Genomic DNA, 27,671 nt, shown 5'->3' on the forward strand with positions numbered 1-27,671 from the left:
TTCACTCTTCCAATCTGCTATCACCATTAGTCTCAAAAGAATAAACAGCCTCGGACCCTCTGCCATCCCTATCTACATCCTTTCCCTTTCAAACTAATTGAACTTGTTATTGCTTCACAATTCCATGTGCAACTTTTCTGCAGGTGCACATTTGAACTTATTGTGAGGTTCTTGTCCCCCCCCGAAGTGAAATCAAAGTCACAAATATGAGTGTAGTCATGATAATACCCCTCTTTATCCATCTCAATTTGAATTGAAGAACTGACTATTATTTTATTTTTCCTCAATCGCCTTACCATTAAGTGAATGTATCTCTTCACCAACTAAGTGGAACTGCCGCTGTCTGTTGCTAACTTATCCGAGTTATGCTTTCCTGCATTTGCATTTATAAACACACCTATGTCAATCCTCTGACTGGGAGAAGGCAGGAACGGGGTACTGATTGAGAATGATCAGCCATGATCACATTGAATGGCGGTCCTGGCTCGAAGGGCCGAAGGGCCGAATGGCCTCCTCCTGCACCTATTGTCTATTGTCTTGTTATCAGCCTGGATAAACTGAAGTTTCTTCCAGTTAAAGATTTTTTTTAAACTGAAGCCATCATCATTGGCATCAATTACAAACTCCATTCCTTTACCACTATCTCAAACGGAAACAACTGTTCAAAATGCTCAGCAAGTATTTAGAAAGCAAGAGGACAAGACTGACTACAAGAGATAGACACAAAATGCTGGAGTAACTCAGCCGAACAGGCAGCATCTCTGGAGAGAAGGAATGGATAATATTTCGGGTCAAGGGTCTCGACTCGAAACGTCACCCATTCTCTCCAGGGATGCTGCCTGTCCCGTTGAGTTACTCCCGCATTTTGTGTCTATCTTTGGTTTAAACCAGCATCTGCAGTTCCTTCCTACACACTGATTACACGAGACTTGATAGTCCCAAAAAGTAGAAGCAAGCTTACGTACTGGTCGTAAATCTGAATATTAGCTGGAATGGCACTGATGAAACCCACTAATTTCTTGTTGGAGACGACCCGTACACCACAATGCCACTGGAGCAACCAGCCAGGAGGACGCAGAGCCCTGGAGACATGACCAAACAACACATTTATTGCAACGACACATTTATCAATAAGAAACACACAGCATGTAATGAATTCATGAAAGATGTAATCCGCAGGCAAACTGCACATTTGGATAGGTGTCAATAGACTGTGTTAATTTTTTTAAATTCATAAGTTCATAAGTTATAGAAGCAGAATTAGGCCATTCGGCCCATCAAGTCTACAAGTCCAACAAATGGGGTAATCACAGTCATAACTAGAAGAATGGAATTCTTCCGTTGATGTTGAATGCATGGGTGATGTGTGGGATATCAGGGGCAGGTTGGTAAAGGACTTAGACTTTTGATTCAACAAAATCCACCAAATTCACTGGTTCAACGTCAATATGCTCTCTCAACCGTAAACACCGGTGTACTCTCAGTGAACTACATTAAGTTGCTTGCAGGCCCAAATAAAAGTCTTAGAGAGCATGACAGAGTAAGTTGATAATAGGTGAACCTGTTGATGCAGTATATTTAGATTTACAAAAGGCATTTTTACAAAGCGGCTGGTGCATAAATTTAGAGCTCATGGTATTGTAGGACGTTTGGTGAGCATGGATGAAAATTGTTACATAGAAAACAGAGTTGAAATAAATGGGCTTTTTTTGCAGGCTGAAGGTTTGTAACTCGTGGAGTATTCCTGGGATCAGTTCTTGGCCCTCAACTGTTTACTGATTATATTGATCACCTGGAGAAGTGAGTAAAATACAAGATATCTAAATTTTCCAATGGCACAAAAGTAGGTGGAAGGGTATGTTGTGATGAGGATATTGTGACCCGCAATAAGATATAGATATAGATAGATTGAGTGATTGGGGGAATAAAAACTTGGCAAATAAAGTTTAATGTAGGAAAGTGTAAGTTAAGAGGAATCAATAAGCAAATGATCTATAGCGGTGAGAGACTGCAAGCGAGTGAAGTACAGGGGAATCCATGTTTTTTAGTGCAAAAATCTAGCAGGCAAATGGGGCAGGTAGTTTAGAGGGCGAATGGCTTTTATTGAAAGGAGTTGCATTTTAAAAATTGCAAAGTTTTGTTAAAGAATTTTTTTTTTTTTACAAATGCTGGAAATCCAAAATAAAAACAGCTGAAATTACTCATATTTTCTTCCAATCCATGTGTTCCGACTTGCTGAGTGTTTCCAGTATTTTAATCTTATTTTAAGATTTTAATATAATTGTACAGCATGTTGTCAAGAGTCCTGCACACAGATTTGGTTCCCTTGCCTAAAAAAGGGCAGTGACATTGGAGGTTGCCAAAAGAGTCACCAGACTGATTTTTACATCTTCGCTGATCATACAGGTGAGATGTCAGGTAAATGGAGATGTCAAAATGGCCCTCTTTTTAAAGACAACAGGGAAAAGTCTGGCAAATACAGCTCTGTGAGCCTAACATCAGTAGTAGGGAAGTCATTGGAAAGAGGGACAGGATTAATGTAAGACAATAACTGCAGATGCTGGTACAAATCGAAGGTATTTATTCACAAAATGCTGGAGTAACTCAGCAGGTCAGGCAGCATCTCAGGAGAGAAGGAATGGGCGACGTTTCGGGTCGAGACACTTCTTCAGACTGAAGGATCACTTGGAAAGCGAAGACCATGCAGAGATAGTCAGCATGGTTTTGTCACGTGCTGATCCTCTGACCAATCTGATTGAATGTTTTTTGAAGAGGTAACAAAATATATTGATGAGGGCATCAGTTGATGTTTACAGCTCTGCTCTGTATCTCACTATTATGTTATCTAAATTGAGATTGGTTACAATGTTGTTACCCGACTCAGTTATGCTAACACTTGCAGGTCAGTTACAGTTTTAATCAGAGCATTGGTCAGGGCTGAAACTGAGACACTTTCCCACAGCTGAAAGCAAAATTATAATTTTAACTTATTACTAGTTAGTCTACTTACCACAATAAGAATTCAGGCGAGTAATCAAACCTAAACATGTTGTCATCATCCTCCACATAGTTCTCATTCAGCAGCGTATACAGCTCCTTCAACTAAATGTTCAAGCACACAAATGATTAGATTCACCCCTCAGTAGTTACAGAATACTTCAGGAACAGCAAGAGGGTGTCTAAACACCAGACATGGAATCAAATTCAGCAGATTGATGTTTGGGGTATCTAGTCACATAGGGTCATAACAGGAACAGGCCCTTCACTTCACATCAACAATCAAGCACCCCTTTACATTATTTCAGATTTTAAAAAAAATCTTCTGCAAATTCCCAAACACAATATATTATGCTTCAAACTGGTAGGTATTTAATTATCTTTCTGGGATAAGACACATAGATTTGAACTTCATTCTAGAAGTGAAAGATTAAATGGAATATCAAACATCTTTTACAATACCATCAATGGCATCAAACAACAATAAAGAAATTTAATTACAAACACTGTGATATATATGACTGACTTACCACTTCAGCATTCCCAAGATCCAAGGCATCCCAGAGAAATCCTTGTGGCAAACTGTAGGGCTCTTGTCGAATATTCGTCTTGTCTGGTTCAATAGAGCCATGTACAGTCACTACTTCACCTGCAACAAGATGAGAGCTTGAACCAATGAGTTTCTTTTCAGCTTCAATGCATTAGCTAAATTCTGTATAGCTTTGAGACAGTATAACCACACATCTGATATTACAGATGAGGTTTCGCATGGAGGCAGAGTCATGTGGACTAGTTACAGTATGACTCCCAACTTTTCCCCCAGTGCCCACAAAAGACACCAGCTCCACTTGACAGCATGTTTACCAGCAAAATCAGGAAAGGTTGAAGGTTTAAGGCCAGAGGAACAGAAAGATCAACATCACAATATGGTGGATTGGAAGAGACTGTATTTTCATGAATAGGGTCTCCTCCAACCATAATATGCAAATGACTGCAGTGAAATTCAATTTGAAGAAAATGTAATCCAAAATAGTGGCTGCAAATGGAATCTTGGTGATCCAGGAACAATGGCTCAATAGAGTTCATTAGAAATCAGCAACATGGGAGTCTGTCTAACATGATTGTCAGATTTAACAAAAATACTGAAGATCAGAAAAAACAGATTTACCTTCACAGGATGTTAAATATGGTGACATATAAAAGAAATTCTGATTTATTGGTTAGTTAACAGACTGTACTACAGTGAACACAACAGTGGGTGGCATGTCCTTTGGTGATGGACACCAAGTCAGGATGAAGAGATTTGTCTTCTTGGACACACCTCATGTGATTGCGGTGGAACCCTGTTAAAAACTATCAGCAACCTCAGATGTGACTCAAACATTTAACCCGTAGATCTCAACATGCTTGGGATAGGGCTGCTTGCTTCAGCTCATGGGAACCATTTATTCTGGACAAGAGAGGACGATGGAAGACATATAATTTAGCAGCACACAGTAATGCAGTAATGGCTGGAGTTTAAGGAGAGAGCACACAACTGCAGTAAGGCTGGAGTTTATGGAGAGAGAACAATAGGTTTTAAAGGCAAAACATTGCCAGACTGGGAGTCAATACAGATCAGCGAGTTCTGGGCCTGGATGATGAGATGAACAGGTTTTGGGGCAAGTCTGGATATAGATGGTGGTGTTTTGGATCTTATGGAGAGATGTCTACATCAGATTGATGACCCTCTTCCTCTCAGCTTACTGGCCTCCAGGTTTTGAGCAACTAGGAACATATGCAGTCACACAGCACAAAAACTGGCTCATTGGCCCATCAAGTTCACATTGAACATCCATCATTGTTTTAATACCAGTCCCACACTGATCCCATTTTATTCTCACCCTGTCCCATCAACACCCTCAGATCCTGCCACTCACTCACATTGTACAGGCAAATTACAACGACCAAATCACCTATCAACCATGTCTTTGGGGGTGTGGGAAAAGAACCCATTTAGTCACGGGAAGAACATGAAAATCTTATGCAGTTATCCTGTGGTTCAGGATGGAACTTGAGACCATGAAACCATGAGGCAGGAGCTCCACTGGCTGTGCTATTGCGCTGGCCAAAATACATAGTTCCCACCTGATGCTCCATGGCATCCCTATCCTGAGCACGTAGTTGTGTTGAATGCCACATAATCCGATATCTGACATTCACATCAATCTTTATCTGTTTCTAAGGTGGGCTTGACTATGCAGCAGACTACTGATAATGTGCAGGTAGACACAAAATGCTGGAGTAGCTCAGCGCGACAGGCAGCATCTCTGGAGAGAAAGAATGGGTGACGTTTTGGGTCGAGATCCTTCTTCAGTCTGATGTCAGGGGAGTGAGCAGACAGAGATAGAATGTATTCGGAGACAGTAACACTAGTGGGAGAACTGGGAAGGTGGAAAGGATGGAGAGAGAGGGAAAGCAAGGGCTATTTGAAGTTAGAGAAGTCAATGTCCATACCGCTGGGGTGTAAGATACCCAAGCGAAATATGAGGTGCTGTTCCTCCAATTTGCGCTGGGCCTCACTCTGACAATGGAGGAGTTCCAGGACAGAAAGGTCAGGTTGGGAATGGGAGGGGGAGTTAAAGTGCTGGGCAACCGGGAGATTAGGTAGGTTAAGGCGGACTGAGCAGAGGTGTTCAGCGAAACGATCACAGAGCCTGCACTTGGTCTCGCCGATGTACAGAAGTTGACACCTGGAAAGCGGATACAGTAGATGAGGTTGGAGGAGGTGCAAGTGAACCACTGCCTCACCTGAAAAGACTGTCGGTGACCTTGGATGTAGTCGAGGGGAGGAGGGTAAAGGGACAGGTGTTGCATCTCCTGCGGTTGCAGGGGAAAGTACCTGGGGAGGGGGTGGTTTGGGAGGGAAGGGTCGAGTTGACCAGGGAGCTGCGGAGGGAATGGTCTCTGCAGAAAGCAGAAATGGGTGGAGATGGGAAGATGTGGCCAGTAGTGGGATCCTGTTGGAGATGCCGAAAGTGTTGGAGGATTATGTGCTGTATGCGATGGCTGATGGAGTGGAAGGTGAGGACAAGGGGGACTCTGTCCTTGTTGCGAATGGTGGGAAGGGGAGCAAGAGCGGAGCTGTGGGATATCGAGGAGACCCTACTGAGAGCCTCATTTATCATGGCAGAGGGGAAATCACCATTTCCAAAAGAATGAGGACATCTCCAATGATCTAGTATGGGAAACCTCATCCTGGGCGCAGATGCGGCGTAGACGGCGGAATTGGAAGTAGGGGATAGAGTCTTTACAGGAAGCAGGGTGGGAAGAAGTGTAGTCTAGATAGCTATGGGAGTCAGTAGGTTTGTAATAGATGATGGTTAATAGTCTATCTCCTGTGATGGAGATGGTGAGATCCAGAAATGGTAGGGAGATGTCGGAGATGGTCCAAGTGAATTTGAGTGCAGGATGGAAATAGTCGTGAAGTTGATGAAGTCACTGAGTTCTGCATGGGTGCAGGAGGCAGCACCGGTGCATTCATCAAGGTAGCGGGGGTAGAGTTCGGGGATAGGGCCAGTGTCCGCCTGGAACAGTGATTGTTCAACGTACTCTACAAAGAGGCAGGAATAGCTAACGCCCATATGAGTGCCTATAGCTACGCCTTGGATTGGGATTTGATAATGTGCAGGGTTCCATCATCATCGGCGGTCACTCGAAGAGAGTATGGCTGTCCTCTCCGTTGTGGAGATCGCCTGTGCGTGACTTTGTTTAACGTGGGGAGATTGGCGCACAGACAGCCACCACACGGTCCTTGACAGATCTGGGTCAGGATCCAGTGGCATGGAATCCAAGACGACCGGGGACTCTTTTCTGCTGCAGCCTTCATCCGCCTTCCCAGACGTTGTGACGCTCCACTAAAGTCAGCCATCATCCTCCTCCGCCTGTTCCAATGTGCAGGGTTCCACAGTGATGGTGTTAAATGGAGGATAAGAAACAGATAACTTTTATCAATACCAAAATGTTCAAATGCCATTCTCACTCATCTGACTTCTCCAAGAATGATACTAGGAATTTGCTGACCATACTTGCATACAACCTTGACAAGACCAGTATAAAAACTTCTTCAACATTACAGAGATACATACCAAGCTTTGGCACCGGCTGGGTATCCCAGAACTGATAACTGCGTTTGGTTGCCTCTTCCATACTCTTTGCTGGACCTTGACCAACATTAAACAGTTCAATGGCTTTCTGGATTTCCTGGAGCTTCTCGGCTGGCAACGTGTTAGACTGAAAGACAAAATTTAGTGCAAAAAATGATTCTTAAATATTTCAGTAAAGCAGCCATTGCACTGCACAAGCAGACAGGGAGACTATTCATAAAACAATCAGTAGGCAACAAAATTTAAACAAATCCCAAATGAATAATTACAGCTGACGAGATCAGTTGTTTAGAGAGCTCAACAGAGCTATAATTCAAATGTCCATTTTCATATATTAGCTGTTTGCCAAAAATACATCTTAATAAAGTTTTTGCTAAAACTCATGCTGTCCCCCCAAATGCAGGTTTTCCCCAAATCTTGTCACTGTAACACACCACTTAAAATCAGTGAAAATAAGGTCACATTTCACACAGCAACTGGATAAAAGATCAAACCTACTACAAATAAATAGTTTGTTCCAACATTGTGAAGATTTTTTTCCTTCTCATAGCTGGTAATAATTATAATACTATAATTTAAAATTTCTATAAAATACTAGAGCAAGGTAATGTAGACCCAAAATACAAAAATAGAGTGGATGGGTTAGTTGGGGAACAGATTTGCAGCAACACACCCTGCAACAAGCCAAGGAAGCTTGTTGGACAAACTGGGTTTATTTTCTCTGGGGTGACAGCAGCTAAAGGGAAGAACATCAAAGACTCCAGGGCACAGTTTTAAGGTGAGAGGGGAAAGGTTAAAAGAGATATGCGACAAGTTTGCTCTTTTACAATGTGGTGGATGCCTGACTCTTGCTGATAAGAGATGATGGTGAAGAAGGCAGATATGATAGTGGTATTTAAGAGGCTTTCAGACAGGATCATGTATATGCAATGAAAGAAGGGATATGAATCACACGCAGGCAGAGGAGATTAACTTGGCATCATGTTTGGCCCAGACATTGTTGGACAAGGGGCCTGTTTCTGTACTGCACTGTTCGATGTAAATCAATATTATCACAGGCATCAATTAGTGCTGGATTATTGGAGTGGATTACAGTGCATTAATAAAACTCAACAAGACTATACTTCCCCTTATTTATCTTACTGGAGTTGATATCACTGGCTAGGCAAGCATGAATACCCACCACTGACTGCAGTGGACATTACAAAGCTGGGCATATTCCACACCGTCAGTTAGATGACAGTGTATATTGATTAACTTTGCATTGCAAGTCCTCAATACTACAGCCAGTAAATCGTCAGATCCCATAATCTTTGCTGCCATTTATGGTTTCAGCAGTTCTTGATATCACTTTGGGGTGAACCCAACTGGATGAAGACTGGCTTGGGATGGTAGGGATCTGAAGAAGAGGCGAGATGCAACCTTCAGCATTTGAAAAAAAAAAATTTTTTTAATTGTAGATGCTAGAAATCTGAAATACAACAGAAACTGCTGGAGCCATCCAACAGGTCAGATAAAGAGAAAACAAGTTCATGTTTCAGGATCGGAAAGTGTTTCTAGCATTTTCTGTTTTCACATCATTTAGCACTGAGTTGGATATGCTGCATATAAGTGCACTGTGACATAGCATGCAGTGTAAGTTCTTCAAACCTCCAGTAACCTGAACTCCAGAGATGTTTGAGTGGAGTTTCAATGTTCTCCCTGTGACTGTGTGGGTTTATCTGCACAAGTTTGTCAATAACTAACACGATAATGCTAGAGCATTATTCTGCACTCTGGTATTTTTGATTGGCATAACCTGTTCTGCTTGTACATAGCTTGGTATACTCGCACATAGTATGATTTGACTGGATAGCACACAAACAAAGTTTTTCACTGTATCTCAGAAATCATGACAATTATAAACCAATATCAACAGTGATACAAAGGTAAAATATTAATGCACTTTTATTAAATAGGACAAGAACAAAATGGGCTATGTCTGCTTTTACATTCTTCTGTCACTCCTCATTCAACCAAAGTTGCTCACCTGCCTAGATCGAAATTGTAAAGCATGGGATTAGCCAGGCCACAAGATTACTAAATATAGCCAATTATATAGCCCTCACAGCCACAGCATCCCATGGATGTCCAGTTTTAAACAGCCATTTCTGATTCAATTCTATCCGATTTGGCATGATTGTCATGTCACATAATATAGTCAATGGTGCCCCTGGGCTTTGACATACCAATAATTGTGCACTCTTTAAATGTCAAGTTCTTACAACAGTTGGTGGGTTTGCAATTTATACATGGCTGAATTACTTTGTATATTTTTATTCCGTTTGAGAGTTTAATTTTGTTATAATGATGGTTTAGTAATAGTTTTTTTTCAGTCAAACAGCTCAACATTACTAAAGTGCAACTAAGCTGGCAATAATAATGGTCCCTTCACTGCATATTTTTCATTATTTCTTCCTAATTTATTTTAGTCACATAACATTGGCATATCCCAGGACATATCCATAAACAAATATCATTAGTCCATACACATTGTGGGCAAGTTTTAAGATGCAGTGGTAAAGCAAAATACATAACTGACATTAGCAAAAGTATTTTTCCAAATAGTTGTATTGCTACAAATTTTAACAGGTTTTTAAACAAGGGTTTTTTAATGTCCATTTTTAGCTTTAACCATTAAGTTAAACCCTAAATATGCATAATTACATAACAGATCCAATGAACAGCCTTTACCCTGTGATAGTTATAGGAAAACCAAACCTACTTTGGATAGGTTTAATATGCTGTAACATCAAAGAGTCACTTATCAAGAGCATATTATGTGCATGTGACGCACTGATCAGGAAATCATATTGTGATGATTGCTGGTAACTGTTTTCTGCAAAGTGGATTTCTGAAATATTTTTATGGTAATAAATTAAAATTCTGAACCACCTCTGCCTGCTGACCTTCCTGGGTCAGACACTCACTGAACAAAATGGCAACACTGCCACGGAAATGCCAGATTGTACCTGCAGTCTGACCAAAAAGCAGTCTGCACGTGTATAATGATGATGTTGGAAGGTGGTATAGGTTAGTATGCTCAGCTTCCCAAGACTGAAGCCCACTAGGAAAAGGTTGTGAAAGATGGCAGCAGAATGCCAGAGACCACTGCTGGATGACATCCTGGTGTCTAATGTTGCTGGATACACAGTATTTAGTAACAGGCTGCAAGAGACAACCAATAACCTTATGGAAATGTCTGGCATTCTGCTCCTAGCATCCCTGTCCAATGATGACAGGGGTAAGTTAATATCCGATATAAATATGGAAATGTTACAACCACTAAAAGGTCAAAAGAAACAATTACAAACATTTTCACTCACTGAGAATTACATTTCAAACCAGTCTACTTTGACAAATGGTAACAATAAAAAATTCTGACACCAGATGTCTGAATAAAATAACAAAAATCTCTTACGGAATTGAAAAGATCATACATTCAAACAAGTAGATTTCATAGAAAGCATCTCAAGTTTTATTGCAATGACTGTCCACAGATTAGATCATGGCCTTCAATAATTTGCCTTGAAATTTAACAATTTGAGGAACAATTCCCCTCCTCCCTACTTAACGAGGGTTATCTCATGTGTATTGTTCTACCAGGCTCTCACCAAATCACAGAAAATGCAACTAGCTCAGGCACATATCTTGGTCAGCAGAGAGGTTTATAAAATGACGAACAGCCACCATATTTACCCCAGGTTAGAAAAGTCTAAAATTAGAGGCATAGTTTAAAGGGGAGAAGGAAAATATTTAAAGGGGACTCTAGCTACAACTTTTTCCACACAGGGTGGTGCATATGTGGAATGAGCTGCCAGAGGAAGTGGAAGAGGCAGATCCAATGAAGACATTCAAAAGACACTTAGACATGTGCATGGATCGGAAAGGTTTGGAGGAATAGGCTAGGTTCAGGCAAGTGGGATAATATCGGTACTGTGCCTTGGTCAGCTTGCTTGCGTAAGTTGCACCAAAGGGCTTGTTTCCATGATGTATAACTATAACTGACTTCCTGGTAGTGAAAAATGTCAGATGCAAGACAAGGCAAGAGCGACTTCCTTTGATATCACAGCAGCATTTGACCGAGTGCATCAGCAATGAGCCCTGGTAAAACTAAGCACAGGGAAATTACTCTTAATGGCCAGTCACACTTCACACAAAGGATGTTGATCGTGATAATCAGAAGTCCATTATCCCAGTCACCAAACACTGCTGCAGCAGCACCAGAATGTAAAGTTGCAGCCTAACGTTCTATTTCAGTGACTTTTTTAAATTATGAAGGTCAGAAGTGTTCTCTGATAATCACACAGAGTAAATACAAAAAAGATTCACAAGGATTGGAACCTGCCTGGATTGAAGGGGTTGAGTTATCAGGAGCGGATTGGATAGGCTGGGATCTGCTTTCCCTGGCGCAAAGGAAGCAAAGCAGTGACATGATAGAACTATAAAATCACGAGACGCATAGACAAGGCATATGGCTAGTTTCCATTTCCCAAGGAAAGGGGGTGTAAAACTATATAGCATAAATTTAAGGTGAGGGAGAAGATTTGAAGAATACATTTTTTACACACAGTAGTATCTGGAACAGGCTGCCAAAGAAGGTAGTGGAAACAGGAATAATAAATATATATAAGTGGCAACTTGATAGGCACTTGAATGAGCAGAGCATAGAGTGATCTGGAATGAATGCAGGTAAATATAAATACAAAGTGCTGGAGGAATCCAACCGGTCAGGCAGCATCTGTGAAGGGAGTGGATGGATGATGTTTTGGGGTGGGGCCCTTCTTCAGACTGATGGAGTGGGGGGAGGGGGGGGAAGAGAAAGCTGGAAGAGAGAGGTGGGGGTGGAGCAAAGCCTGGCAAGTGATAGGTAGTACAGGTGGGGTGGTGAGTGGGGGTGTTTGGCAAATGGCCAAAGATAGTGACAAAGACTAGAGGTGAAAGGGGACAAAAGAGTGTCAGATAAGAAAAGAAGAGTAGTGAAATGTGATGCTGGAGGGAGGGATATGGGTGGAAGTGGACAGGGGGAAAGGAGGGGACAGATGAAAATATGGGACTGGGGATGGGAGATGGTGGGAGAACTGAGTGTGTACCAGGGTGGGAAAGGCTGAGGAATTCCCCTTGAATCCCTTTTAAATTTGAAAATATGAAACCGGCTGAATGGTCTGTTTCGCCTGCTGAGAACCACAATCTGTCCAACCACATATCACAGTTTTAAAGCTTTTGTGTCATCCTGAGTTTGAAAGTACATTAATGAAAATTAGTGTTTCGTGTTGCATTGAAAAAAATCCATTCTCTCAAGCTATCCTTTATAATTGCAATCTCTCACTCCTGGTATTTAGTTAGCAAACTTCTACTGTCTCTTTTGCCATAACTTTCTCCTCTTCAAGGTTGTTCACAATAAGCCAGAATAATCAACCTCTGAACTGAGCCACTTTGGTTAAGTTACATTGATAATCCTGCAATGAATGAAATAAAAAGCAAGGAGTGTCAAAAATATACAGCAATTAACCAGCAGCGATAAAGACAGGAGAGGTTATGAACTCCTAGTCTGTGCACGTCAATATAACTACAGTTAGTTGAACACTCGAACAACAGTTAGATTCAATATTTAACAAGCCCACCACATTAATCGTGAGGTGGACTTAACCTGTCACCTGGATTTAATGTGTGTCAGGATAAAAACAAGATTTTACTAAATTATCTCAGAAAGGTCACATCATTAAAAAGCATGCAAAGCCATTTTAAACTGTTGAGATTTCTCTATATTTCTTCTAGAACATGGTTTCCCATTACACAGATTCCCAGTACAGTACATCCATTTACAGTTCAGTAAACTATTTAAACCATACCTTTGATTGATCGTCTGAGTCTGGCCTCCCACTTCCTTTCTCCTTCTTGCGTTTTGGTTTCCTTTTTTTCTTCTTTGCTCCCGTCTCATCCCCTGGGATCTTACTGTTCAAAAAGAAAAATTACAACTGGATTTAGAACTAGTATTCAAAGTTAGAATTGAGCAAAGCCATTCAGCTGGTAATAGTTAGTTGAACACTCGAACAACAGTTAGATTCAATATTTAACAAGCCCACCACATTAATTGTGAGGTGGACTTAACCTGTCACCTGGATTTAATGTGTGTCAGGATAAAAACAAGATTTTACTAAATTATCTCAGAAAGGTCACATCATTAAAAAGCATGCAAAGCCATTTTAAACTGTTGAGATTTCTCTATATTTCTTCTAGAACATGGTTTCCCATTACACAGATTTAGGAGATCTTTAAATAAAGAACCTTGTCAAAGTATGGTTGTTTCCATTAGAGGGCACTATTACACCATACAGGTCCTCCTCTGGTTAGGGAGGATTCTGCTCCTTTAAACTATTTATGCGTTAAAGAATTCAAAAGTCAGAACTGCGGCCATAAACAGAGTTCCACCATGGCAGAGGATGCTGGTAGCCTCGATGCAGTGGGCAAATCCTGGTCGCCAGTCTCTCATCAACACGTACTCATATATACAGGCTGTATATAAGTTTGGGTTTTAAGAATGGGGTAGGGGGAAGGATTTTATAGTTGAAATGTTTGAGAAGTTTTCTAATTTAATGAACAATCTATTAAACACAAAACTATGAGCAAAGAGATTCTATTTTACATATACATGTGGCATTCGTAAGCACCATGCAGAGTTCCACGAGGAACGGCAGACATTCAAATCTTGAGCAAAACACAAAGTTTGTTGCTGTTGGAACTCAGCAGGTCAAGCAATATCTGTGGAGCGAATGGGCAGATAACATTTCAGGCCGGGACCCTTCATGGATCAGGTCAGATTGAAGAAGGGTCCAAACCCGAAATATTGTCTGTACATTTCCTCCACAGATGTTGCCTGACCTGCCGAGTAGCTCCAGCACTGTGTTTAGATTGGGTATCCTGCTAGTGACCTTCAGTGAGATTGGAGTCATCTGTTGTTCCCACAGTACTTTCTTAAATTGGTGTACTACCATTTAGTTAATATATGGGTGCAAATTTTTGCTTAAACGCGACTGTGTAGGTCCACTAACATGCTGGTACTGCGCTACACTCAGATCTATATTATTCCAGAGTGCTGCCACGTGTTGCATAAACCCTGGAGCTATACTGCTCCAGACATTCATAAGTTCATAAGCGATCGGAACAGAATTAGGCCATACTCCCCCATTCAATCACGGCTGATCTATTTCTCCCTCCGAACCCCATTCTCCTGCCTTCTCCCCATACCCCTGACACCCATATGAATCCCTGGTATACACAGTGTAGATGTGACTTAGACACAATCAAATCATCTTTATTATTATCAAACACTCATTTTGAGAGTACATAGTTGGGAGCAGTTACAGGCTCTTGACATGATATCCCATCAGATTTCCATAATATGTGAAACCCAAGATAAATCTAATTAGTGTGTATTAATTCCACTGGAGTAAAGCTCCCTTAATTAGTAACATTTGGGACTTTGGTGATGATGGGCAGATTTTCTGGACTGTTGAATACTATTCTATTAATAATCCAACACTCTGGACTAATTACACCGCAGTATAATAAATTCACCGTAGTATAATAAATTTAAGTGAACCCAGTAAATTTTACGGAAGAGATTCAAAAATCTTCCAGACCTGAAGTGTTTAAAGTTTTTATGTTTTTATGTTTTATGTTTTATGTTTTTATTACAAGTATACAGAGAACAATGGGAACTGGTTCCCATGGCGAGTGAGTCATAGAGACGTACAGCATGGAAACAGGCCCCTAGGCCCCATCAAGTCAGCCGTCAGCCACCCATTTACACAAATCCCATTTCCTTTTATTCTCCTCAGGTTCTCATCAACTCCCACGTAGACACTATAACTCACTTACACACTAGTGCCAGTTTACAGTAGCTGATTAAACTAACCAACACATTTTTGGGAAGTGGGTGAAAGCCAGAACACCTGGAGGATACCCATATGGTCACTGGGAGAATGTGGAAAACCCCTTACAGACAGTACTCCAGGATAAAATTAAACTCAGGTCTCTGCTTAAAGGGAGTGTGTGAAATGAGGCCCAAGTGAGGGAGTGGCTAAATCATCAACATTTCTGATTAACAGGCCATGTTAAATCAGAATTTTACTCTGCCCATAGTGTTCTAATAACATTATGAGATATATTTATCTGTCAGTAAATTAACACGGATGAAAGTGTATTTGAGTTTAAAGTTCATTCTTACTGAAGATACTCCTCAAGAAATGTAGATCAATGTCATTATTCCGATCTACAGTTTAGCCAATACCTACGATGTACCAAATTCAGGCCTCGAACAATCACGTCATTATGGACAGACTAGTAAACAAAAGTGCTTTATTCCAATATTTGACAGATCTAAACCTCGATTCCAACTAATAAGCATGTTTGAAGAGCAGAATCTAGAATTGTTCTGCTTAAATGCACTCTAAAACTTATCCTTACAAAGTTTCTCCTGAATGATAGGACAAATCCTGTCACATACCAACAACACTATGAGGATGGTAGAAGGTGGTAGTGATATTTTTTAGATTGGAGGGATTGGTGCTGGGTCCACTGTTACTTGTCATCTATAAAAGTGACTTGAATGACAATGGTGTTAATATTGTTAATACATTTGCAGATGACACCAAAATTGTTGGTAGAATGAATGGTGAAGCGGATCATCTAAGATTACAACAGGATCTAGATCAGTTGGGGGAAATGGGCCAAAGAGTGGCAAATTAAATTTACCTTGGACAAGAACGAGGAGTTGTACTTTGGCAAGTTAAACAGGACTTGCACAGTAATAACAAGTAGATGCCTTGGAGAGTATTATAGAACAGAGGTACAAGTACATTGTTTCTGAAAGTGGCAGCAGAGATAGACAAGGTGGTGAAGAAGGTCTTTGGTATGCTTGCCTTCGTCAGTAAGAGCACTGAATGCACAAGTTGGGATCTCGTATTGTAACTGTACAAGTCATTGGTGAGACTGGGTTCCATCTTTGCCAAGGGATCTGATCAGTAGGTGCAGTGCCAGGGAGAAGGGCTGAAAGCTCAGGAATTTGGGGCAATGGTAGTGTGGGTGGCTGTTACCCTACAGTCATGCTAAATATAGTATATGGAATAGAACAGTACAGCACAAGAACAGGCCCTCCAGCCCATAATGTCAGTGCTGAACATGATGCCAAGACCATATCTTTTTTACCTTAACCACCAACCCCAGAAGCATGTTCCAGGCACCTATCACTTTCTGTGTAAAAAAATACTTGCCCTACACATCTCTTTTAAACCTCCCCCTCTCTTCTTTCCCCCCCCCCCCCCCCTCCCATCATCTTAAAGCTGTGCCCCCTAGTATTTGATTTTTCCATCCTGGGAAACAGGTTCTGACTGTCTATCCTATCTATGCCTCTCATAATTTTAAATACTTCTATAAGGTCTCCCCATAACTTCCGCCGTTCCAGAGAAGACAATCCAAGTCTGTCCAACCTCTCCCTGTAGCTAATTCACTTTACGTGTTGGAAAGAACTGCAGATGCTGGTTTCAATCGAAGGTAGACACAAAATGCTGGAGTAACTCAGCGGGACAGGCAGCATCGCTTAAGAGAAGGAATGGGTGACATTTGAGGTCGAGACCCTTCTTCATTCACTTTAGCCAGAAATCATTCTGGTAAATCTCCTCTGCAAAACCTCAACATCCTTCCTGTAATGGGGTGACCAGAATTGCATGCAATACTCCAATTGCGGCCTAACCAAAGTCTTATAAAGTTGCATCTTGACTCGAATACTCAATACCCCTGTGATAACACGCACACCATATGCCTTCTCTACCACTCTACTTGTGTTACCACTTTCAGGGAGTTAATTGTTCATAATAAGGTTAGAAAAAATTGACTTGGTTTTCCATTTTATATATATTTATGACATTAACTGACGATACATGGTGGGCAGGACCTTTCTTCAAGCCACCACTTTTAGAGAGCAGTATGCACAGGCAGTAGGCATTGAACATCTGTGCTCCAAGTTGCCCAATAATGGAAACAAAATTCTAACGATGGAAACTCCAAGGAATAAGCAACAATTAACAGTGATTCTAAGGGAGTACACATTCTACTTAAATTACTCCAAGTTTGCTTTGCAATGCTCGAAAATCAAGTGGGTCAAGGGTGTTTAACTGACATATGTTTTGGAAACTGAACAATGAAACCCTTACTTGCTGTAGCTTTACAGACACATTAATGCAACACAACAGACTATCCACTGGTGTCGACTACAAACCCACTAACTCCTACAGCTTCCAGGACTATATCGCCTCCCACTCTACCTCTTGCAAGGATCCATTCCTACACACAATTTCTCCATCTCCACCACATCTGCTTCCAAGATGAGGCTTTCTACTCTAGGATATCAAAGATGTCCTCTTTCTTCAGTAACCTTGGTTTCCCTCCTGCTTTTGTGCATGGAGCTCTCACTGTGTCTCCTCTGTATCCCACAGTTCAGCTCCCACCTCCCTACCACCCAGATAGGATTCCCCTATTTCTATACACCCCCCTCCAACTTTACATTTCACTCTTTTTCTTCCCTATCTGACACCCTTTTGTCTCATTTTCACCTCTAGTCTTTGTCACCATCTCCACCCATCTGCCAATCATCCCCACTTCACTTGTATCCATTTATCACATGGCAGGCTTTGCACACTGCACCCACTTCTCTTTTCCAGCTTTCTCCCCCCACTACAATTGGTCTGAAGAAGACATCCAACCCAACAAGTTGTTTGTTCATTCCTTCCATGGATGCTACCCGACCCGCTGATTTTGTCCAGCACTATCATTTCCCCAAGATTCCAGCATCTGGTTTCTTGTGTCGCCAAATAAATATTCAATAAAGTATCACATATTAAGAGATATATTTTTGGTTCTTGGAGATTGCTGATGTCTTCGCCTCACCATCCCACTGAAAGGTTCCAAATTAGACTCAGTTTTTAATCCCCCTCCCCCCCCCCAACTAGCAGAATGCTTTGAGTCAACATTAAAATAGATCATCTGTGTGAATACAAGTTCATAAGATATAGGTGCAGAATTAAGCCATTCGGCCCATCAATTCTGCTCCGTCATTCAATCATGGCTGATCTGTCTTTCCCTCTCAACCCCATTCTCCTGCCTTCTCCCCATAACATCTGACACCCTTATTGGAGCAGTTGCTGGAGCAAACTACTGTCCAACTGATTGTCTGCAACTATAACTATTTAAGCTCATCTCATACATGGAAATGTTTAATATAAAACACTGATTGACCAAATATTTAGGCACCAAATGGTGAGATACTAATTAGCCCCAAAACTTACGTTATTTTGCGGAAGTTAAAAGTGGTCCATGCAGGAAGGATCACTGTTTCACCAGTATTTGTATGGTAAAAATCATATAGTATATCACATGAGGGAAGGGCACAATAGAAAAGAAAAATGAAAGCATTTTGGGTGCTGATCAGGAAGTTTCCATCCAGTTCCAATGAATAACAGATCATGTCAGCACTGTGTAATAAATGGACAATGCCAGAATAAACATACTCCTCTGGAATATTTGTTCAGATTGTTGAGCTGAAGATGACAAATTAATTTAATTTTACAAAAAAGTCAAATGAAATGTCAGATGGAATATTTTATTTAATATGCAACACCATTTGGAGGTGGTAAAAAGTGCAACAGAAGTGCATGTTTTTTCTTTTCTTCCTTTATAGATTTCAGCAGCTGCCATGTCCTTGCTTCTTTATGCAAGGGTGCATTTTGAGTCAGATAAAGGAACAAAGTCAGAGCCAGAGAACCTTCATGTAAACATGCCGATTTCTTCTAATGCTGATAGTGGCTCAAATCGGACATGTGAACAAACTGATCCATACACAGCTCTCACAAACCAGCAGGCAACAAAATAATAGGAACAATAAAGGACAAATCAAAGAGAAAGTTCCAATAGAAGTCTGTTACCGGGTTTTCAAGGCTAGGATGTGAAAGCATTACGGAAGCAGTACAGATGGTCAGAGTCAAAGAGTTACAGAGCACGGAAACAAACCCTTCGGACCAACACAGTCATGCTGACCAAGTTCCTTAACTGAGCTAGTCCAACTTGCTTCTACCTAGCCCAAATCCCTACAAACCTTTCCTATCCATGTATCTTCGAAATGTCTTTTAAATTTTATAATTGTACCTAGCTCTACCACTTCTTCTGGCAGATCATTCTTTGTTCATACTGACCTCTATATGATGAAGTTACTTCTCAGGTCCCTTTTAAATCTTTCTCCTACCTATGTTGTCTAGGTCGACTCCCCTACCCTGAGGAAAAATCTGTGGTTATTCACCTTACCCATGCTCCTTATAATTTTAGGTCACCCCACAGCCTCCTTCATTCCACAGAAAGTAACACAGCCTATTCAGCCTCTCATAGACTCAGAGTCATAGAGTGATACAGTGTGAAAACAGGCCCAACTTGCCCACATTGGCCAAAATGTCCCAGGTACACTAGTCCCACCTGCCCGTGCTTGGTCCATATCCCTCCAAACTTGTCTTCTCCTTATAACTCAAACCTTCAGACCCACTACTGCACTGGCAAATCCTTTTCTGGCTTGCTGCCTTTCCAGTTTAATGACATCTTTCCTCTAACAGGGTGACCAGACTTGAAAACAGTATTCCAAACGTAGTCTTGCAAATGTCTTGTACATCTTTAACATGATGCTCTAACTCAAATGCCATCTTCATTACCCCATCTACCTGTGTCACCACCTTCAGGGAACTATGTACCTACACCACTACTCTGTTCTACAATAATCCCTAAGACCCTACAATTTATTGTGCATGTCCTACCCTGGTTTTCCCTACCATAATGCAACACCACGTATTTATCTGAATTAAACTCTGTTCGCCATTCCTCGGTCGTTATAATCTTAGGAAACCTGCTTCATTGCACACTATACAACCAATGTTAGTGTCATTCACAAACTTACTAACCACATCACCTACCTACATTTACATACAAATCGTTAATATAAATAATGAACAACATGGCTTTATTAGTCCCCACGGTACACTAATTGTTACAAGTCTCCAGTCTTTCGCCAGCAAACAGCATGGCAGTACAAATTTAGGAATACACTTAATCTCTTTCTGGGTCATAGCTCAAGGGATATCAGGAATATTGTGGTAATTCGTGAGTGTACATTACCATTGTAAAAGATGAAAGTCTCCTCTGTCGGGATGGTGCTGCAGTGTGCTTTGAACTTGCCCCAACCTGTTGAACAAATGGACGCCCAATCCTGCACAATTTTCTACCCTTTCCAAAATCTATATTCTACAACCGGGTCCATGTGCAATTTTGGAAAATGTCCAAGCCACAGCATCTCCTTATTATGTCACTTCTTCAAAGGACAAAGAAGCATGACCCTCAAAATTGTACTGCTGGCTGTTTTTCACTGTCCCCATGGTCAATGACTTCATGATGCTTGAATGAATTCCTAATAATACTGCAGCTAGAAATCAGCATAGGAGATTAAATATTGTACAGAACCAGAGTTGTTTAAAGACATAAGCAGAAAGTTGATGACCACTGGCATAAAAGGAAACAATTGGTTACGGGAAGTAAAATTGGCACTATTGTTTAAAAAAGGGAATAAACTTGATTCAGGCAACAAAAGATGCATTAGCCTAACATCACAGGTAAAAGAATGGAAATCATTTAAGGAAGTACCACCCTAGTTTAATAATTGATGAGAACAGGCAAAATTGTTTCAAATCCATCTTGACTGTAAGAAAATTTTTAAGTAAATGTATAATGAAGGTGTATAGTAAACATTTTTGAAAAGGGTTGTAGATTGACTAGCATGCACAATATTGTCACTTGGTTGAGAAATACCCCGGTGGCACTGCACATTTGATCCAAAAATTTGGCTTTTCTGAAGGTTGTCATCTTCGCATTACCCTGTATTAGTCATATCATTGTAGAATTCCGTGTTCTCAAGGGCGAAAATGCTGCTAAAATGTGAAATACGTAACCACGGGTGTTTCCCAGAAACAGGGACCACACTTTAAATTGTAAGAGAAAATCATTCCAACACTTTCCCAGCACCTGGGGCTGATAAGAGAGCTGAGCACAAAGGCCATTCTAGAATCTGTGGGAGAGAGAATGAAACAAAATCACCTCTGTGTGATAAAACATACAACCTATAAAAAGATGTTTAAATCTTTGCTGGTACCTTTATTCAAGACGGGAAACAGGAATAAGCCTGCTAATTATAGACCACAGAGTTTAACATCAATGGTAGAAAGTTATTGGGAAAAGTTCTGAGGGGGCGGGGGGATTATATTTGGAAAAACAAGGATTCATAAGGAATAGTCAACATGGCTTTATTAGTGAGAGATCCTATCTGACTAATTTTTTTTGAAGCAGTAACAAATATATATATAGAAGAAGGCAGTGAAGTTAATGTGGGGCCTTCATGAGGTCATTCATAGAAGGCTGATCTAAAGGGCTAGAGACCCTGGGATCCAAAGCACGTTAAAGAATACGACGAAAGCAGAAACTCCCACAACAATTAGGAAGCGTCTGGATGAACATCTGAATAGCTAGGGCAAAGTAGGCTACAGATAAAGTGCTGGTTAATGGGATTACTACAGATGGGTATTTGATAGTTGGCATTAGACCAAGTGGACCCGTTGGGCCCAAACCTCTTCTGCATAGGTGCAGCACCCTCTCCTCCCCCACTCTCCCCTCCCCACCCTTCCCCCTTTATCCTCCCTCCCTTCCTAGGAGATAGATTTAAACTTTTAAATGTGAATAACTTTAAAAATATAACACCGATTTCAATGAAACTTCTTGAGTGAGTAAGGTGGGCCTAAAATTGTTGCGCTATCGTGTACCATTTTGGCTGTAGTTCAGGAACAAACAAACGAGAGGTTTAGTATATAGAAGATAGATGAACATGATAGGCCAAAAAGCATGTTTCTGTGCCTTACGACTATGATCTGTGAAGATCAAGCTGGTTACCATTACTGTAGAGGGACAGAGAATGGACTGAGGCCTGGAACAAGGAGAGGTTATTGTGCAGGATTGCTGAAGTGCATCCTATGAATTCACTTTCAATATCCTTTCCCCATTAAACAAGATTTTTTTTAAACCAATTGGTACTTAATAGAAACTCCTCTTACTTGCTTGATTAGGTATTTTATTTAAATTATTATATTTCTAGCCAGATAATTAATTGGGAGTTGTATGACCAGGGATAGATTTTGTTCCTGGATTATTCTGATTGTTACAAAATTCACCCATCTTGCCATTACTTAATTGAAGAACTAATTTTGGGCTTCAAGGTTCCAAGACCATTTTAAGCACATGGAAGAAAATCTTAATAAGAGGCATTCAATCGAGTGATTTTCTTTGCCCATACAAATATCATTGCAATTTCTTGACATGTTTAGAGCACATCAATTAAACACTTTAAGCAACTTATTTCATCATGTTAAATTGCTTCCACAGCTATCACCCATTTTAGAGCTCAACAAACTTCCTGGAGACAACAAAGTGATTTTCAGTAGCTTGCTTAAAAATATTATGTCAGGAAATTAATTGAGAACCTCAATAGATAAGCTTATAAAATAGTAATTGCAGTTTTATTGCAGGCAAATCATGTGCAACTAATCTGGCTGAACATTTCAGTGGTCTCGATGGACCGTGGACCTATAATCTACATATGTAGACAGGGATAAAATTTCAGAAGTAATTCAAAAACGTTTTGAAAATACATGCGTGGCAAATCAGTTAGTAGAAATAGCTTTATGATTTGGGTTGGAAAGCAAGAAATAGGTAAAAATTCCACACTCATATTAGAGCCTGAAAATGCTGGACACTAGTCAGCTATGGAGGGTTAAGCTTGCTTATCCTCTGCGCAAGGAAAAACTACAGAAGGCAAAACATCTAAGCTGAGAACTGGGCCCAAAATAATCTTGCCCAAGTGGAAGATCACTAACTTTGGACCCAAAGAAGTTAAACAACAGTATTTTTCAAGTTTTGCATAACTAGAAAAAGAGAGACAAGAGATTGCAGATGCTGGAATCTTGAACAAAAAGCATAGTGCTGAGCTATGTATCATTTGTAGATTGACATGGAGAGATGACGTTTCGGCTCGGAACCCTTCTTCAGACTGGAGATGGGAGAGAAAGCTGGAAAAGAAAGGGAGGGGCGAGGCAAAAACCTGGCAAGTGATAGGTAAATACAGGTGGGGGGGGGGGGTGTAGACTAGTAAATGAGTGGAAATAGTGACAAAGGCTAGAGGTGAAAAGGAGACACCCTCCCTCACGGCTGAATCAGTACTCCTCCACATTGAATACTTTGAAAAAGCACCAAGAATAGCAAGTCTATAGAAGATACTGCTCAGGACACAAAGATATTTCTGGTGAGAAACTTCAATATCCATGCAAAGAATAACTTAGCAGCATAAATGCTATCTGAGCAGACCTAGGTCTGAAGCAGAGAGCTTCTCGAATTTTGTTTGCAGCTGCGGTGACTGAAGTAAGTAATGAAACCTACATGACTTCAATCCATAGCAGCATTGGGAGTAATGTTCATCACACAACGTCTGCTGATACAAAGACCTTTCTTCACAATGAGGATACCATCATGCTAAATGGGATGGCAGACGAGTAGGTCTTCAGCAGAAATAGGATTGCACTTTACCAAAACATAAAACTATGTGGTGTGATCCAGCATATTCCTTTCCTATTACTACCATGTGAATCAACCCAGGGTCAATGAGGAGCTTAGGAATCTATACCAGGAGCATCAAAATTAACCCAAAAAAATGCCAACCTGATGAAACGGTGTTGAGATAGCAGAGAAAAGGTTGGAGAATTGTTGTAGGACAGGAAGTTCTATAGATAGGAATGACAGAGGCTATGAAGAGATTTGAACACAACAATGCAAACCTTTGAACTACAAACCTTTGAGACTGACTCCTCTCCAACCCCCCCCTCCCCCATCTATACACATCCTCAATCCTTTCCACTCGTTACTTTAACTTCATGTTTCATGTATTTTGTGTTTTTATGACGGTTGGCAAATCAATTTCCCTCCTGGGATAAATAAAGTTCTATTGTATCGTATTTCCAATTGCCTTTCAGAAAGATGCACTGAAACACTTACTTGAATCTTCGCAGTTTAGTGAAGGAACTCCCACATAATTTCTCAATAGGCAGTTCCAAAATTTAGACCCAGTGGTGGTGACAGAACAGCAACAAATACCGGAGAGAAATGCCAGATGGATGCATTCCTACAAGCTTACTGCCCTTACACACCTGAGTGGTTGGAGTCTTGTGTTTGGGAGATTGTGAGGAATTCTTGGTGAGTTCCTACAGTGCAATTTGTAGAGGATGCAGGTTGGGGCTAAGACTAGAAGGCATAACTTTAAGGCACCATGTGCATGTGGGGAAAGCTTTTTTTTTTTACAAACAGAGATGGTGGTAAAAGCAAATACGATGGTGACATTCAAGAGGTTTTAAAATAGGCACAAAAATATGCTCAGAATGGAAGGAAGGATTAGAATCATGGAGGCAGCTAATATTAATGACCACTCAGCATAAACATGGCTGCGGATGCTTCAATATACCAGGCTCTCCTATTGTTGTGGATGAAAAGTGTTTGGCAAGCTTCTTCCACCAGTTAACAATTTATTTTTTCTCAGCATTCAATTGCCTTTTGAACAAATTTTCAAAATTCTGCATTTTGAAACCTGTTTTGCTGCTCATATTTCTCATGGCAAATAGTTTGTCTGAAACATAAATTGAGCTCCCTCTCCTCAAATAACATTTGAACCCCTGAGCATTTCTAAAAAATTTCAGATTTCCAGCATTTGCATTATTTTTGTTTAGCCAGTTCTCACATTTAGAGGTTAAAAGCTGTAAAAAGCTTGGGAGAGAAGTGCTTATGAATGTGATTTTTAAAAATATATCACTGAAATGCAGTTATAATTGTAATTGACTCATTTTGCAAAGTTAAAAATGTATATGGATATGTAAAAATGTATCTCAGTCTGAAGAAGGGTCCCGACCCGAAACGTCACCCATTCCTTCTCTCCTGAGATGCTGCCTGACTTGCTGAGTTACTCCAGCATTTTGTGAATAAATACCTTTGATTTGTACCAGCATCTGCAGTTATTTTCTTATATGGATTCCAATGTAATATCAGAACCTTTATCACTAATGTTTTGAAAAAATGCATTCCTCACATCAATATTCCAAGATTGCAAAACATTCTCTCCTCGTGAGGAACTTTTATCCTATATTAAATAATTCATCATGCTCGAAGCCACATTTGGGCTTTCCATAAGACATGTTTAAATTACATTGCTGGTTTAGCCATATCAACTTGACACACTGCTGAAATTTCACACACAGCTGTTCTCCATCAAAGTCTTGATGGCAAACATTGGGCAAGTTTGTAAGAATAAGATAGCCAACACCTGTCACTTATCCCCTTTTGGAATGTTGTTTCTTCAAAATGCTGCAGCACATGTGCTTCAAGCAGCACAGAAAACCCACCAAAACATCAATTAGAAAATGCATCTCCATATCAGTGGGGAGAAAGGCAAATTTAATAAAGAGGGCAGCACAATGGTGTAGCTAGTTGAGCTGCTGCATCACTGCTCCCAACAACCTGCATTCAATCCTAACCTGTCTGGAGAGTTTACATGTTCTTTGTGATCATCGTGGATTCCCCAGGTGTTTGGTTTCAGCTATTCCTATTCAAGTATCTATCTAATTGCCTTTTAGATACTGTAATTGTATCGGCCTCTGGCAGCTCATTGCATATATTACCAGCCTCTGGGTGAAAATCTTCAGATCTCTAAATACAAGGGTGGACTGGTTGGTTAATTGGTCACTATAATTTGCGTCTAGTGATAGGTTTGTGGTAAAGTCTGGGTTAGTTAATGAAATGTGGGGACAATAAAATGTAATTAGTGTATGAATAGTAAATATAATTAGTGTAGGAACAGTGAATGCATGTTTGGTGGATAATGTGGACTCAGCGGGCTGAAGGAACGCGCTTCCATGTGGCACAAAGCATCTACAGCTTCCCTCCAACCAGCCTCAAACTTGTATAATATTGTGAAGACAGTGTCCACTTTAACATCACAATACTCCAGATAATCATTACGCATCTGAAACAGGCACAACAGCCACACACCTAATAGCATTTCAATAATATTTCAAAGGTTAGCCTAGGCTCAGTTGTTGACAGTTTATTTTGGAGTCTGGAAATATTATTTTTAGCCCCACTCAATAGGCAAGAGCACATAATCTAAGAGCATTGGAGAGAGAGTAAATGTTGCCTTTCCAGTAAAGTACAAAAACAAAGGAACTGCCGCAATAATCTGTCCTCATTCCGTATCCTCCATCTAATAAGCTTTGCGGATCTTTTACTTCACTTGATGTTTTATATTTGATTCATATTCCCTAGATGATTCATACTCGCTAGTAACTAAAAAGTACTGATTTCCCAAACACACAACTTCTTCCACCAAGAAGAATCAGAAAAACAGCACTACCATTATCTGAAGGCTCCCTTCCAGGTAGTTAAACTTGATCATGTATATACCCGTTGTCAGAGCCTCCACTGTTCTCCTGGACAAAGAATTCCAAAGATTCTCTACCTTCTGGGTGATGAAATTTATTTTCAAAATCCTGAACGTCCAACCTTTTACCTGGAAATTGGGACCCATGGTGTTAGACACATAGCCTGGGGAAATCTCTTCTCCAAATCTACTGTTTCAAGCATCTTAAGAATTTTGTAAAATTCTTCTAAACGCGTCCAAAGGCCTAGTCTGCTTAATCTTTCCTCATTCAATAAACTTCCTATCCCAGAAGCAAATCTGGTGAAGCTTCAAAATTCTAGTGCAAATATATCCTTGATTAGGAAGGAAAATCAGACCAGTGCACAATATTGCAGATTTGGCTCAACTGACCTCATTGTAATTTGTGAAAGAGATCTTAACTCTTGTACTCAAATCCCCTTCCAATAAAGTCAGGCACAACCTAACTTCCTAAATGTTTAACATTGTTATTTGCAAACAAGGACCCAAAGACCCTCTGGACAACAGCAACCTCACATCTTTAAATATATATATTTTTTTTAGTACAAAAAGGAAAGTGACCTTGCAATTTTCCACATTGTACTTGCCATGTCCTTGCCCATTCACTTAGGTCTCTATCTCCACAATGTCTCACTGCATCCTCCTCAGCAACTTGTTATCATCGCAGTTGGATATAATACAATCACCTTAACCAAATTATTTATGTAGATCAGGAAGATTGGCATCAATCTCTGTGGCACTTAAAAACCAGCCGCACCCTTCCAACAAAAAATGATCTGTTTAGTCCCACTCTCACTTTTCTGTCAGTTAGTCACACATCAATCATGCCAGCGCACTGACCACAATTCCATGTGGTCAAATTT

General features: G+C 40.5%; 1 protein-coding gene across 1 annotated transcript in view; it reads right to left on the minus strand.

The window, feature by feature from the left end:
- LOC144607839 (glycylpeptide N-tetradecanoyltransferase 1-like) overlaps nucleotides 1-27,671 on the minus strand; it is a 41,898-nt gene that overhangs the window by 13,061 nt on the left and 1,166 nt on the right. The window contains exons 2-6 of the mRNA XM_078424965.1: nucleotides 13,034-13,136; nucleotides 7,125-7,269; nucleotides 3,528-3,646; nucleotides 3,011-3,102; nucleotides 966-1,082 (exon numbers count right to left, since the gene is read on the minus strand). Of these exons, the coding sequence (XP_078281091.1) occupies nucleotides 966-1,082; nucleotides 3,011-3,102; nucleotides 3,528-3,646; nucleotides 7,125-7,269; nucleotides 13,034-13,136 (576 nt within the window). The remainder of the gene's footprint in view (nucleotides 1-965; nucleotides 1,083-3,010; nucleotides 3,103-3,527; nucleotides 3,647-7,124; nucleotides 7,270-13,033; nucleotides 13,137-27,671) is intronic.

The sequence above is a fragment of the Rhinoraja longicauda genome, chromosome 29 (genome assembly GCF_053455715.1).
Source record: "Rhinoraja longicauda isolate Sanriku21f chromosome 29, sRhiLon1.1, whole genome shotgun sequence".
NCBI lineage: Eukaryota > Metazoa > Chordata > Chondrichthyes > Rajiformes > Arhynchobatidae > Rhinoraja > Rhinoraja longicauda.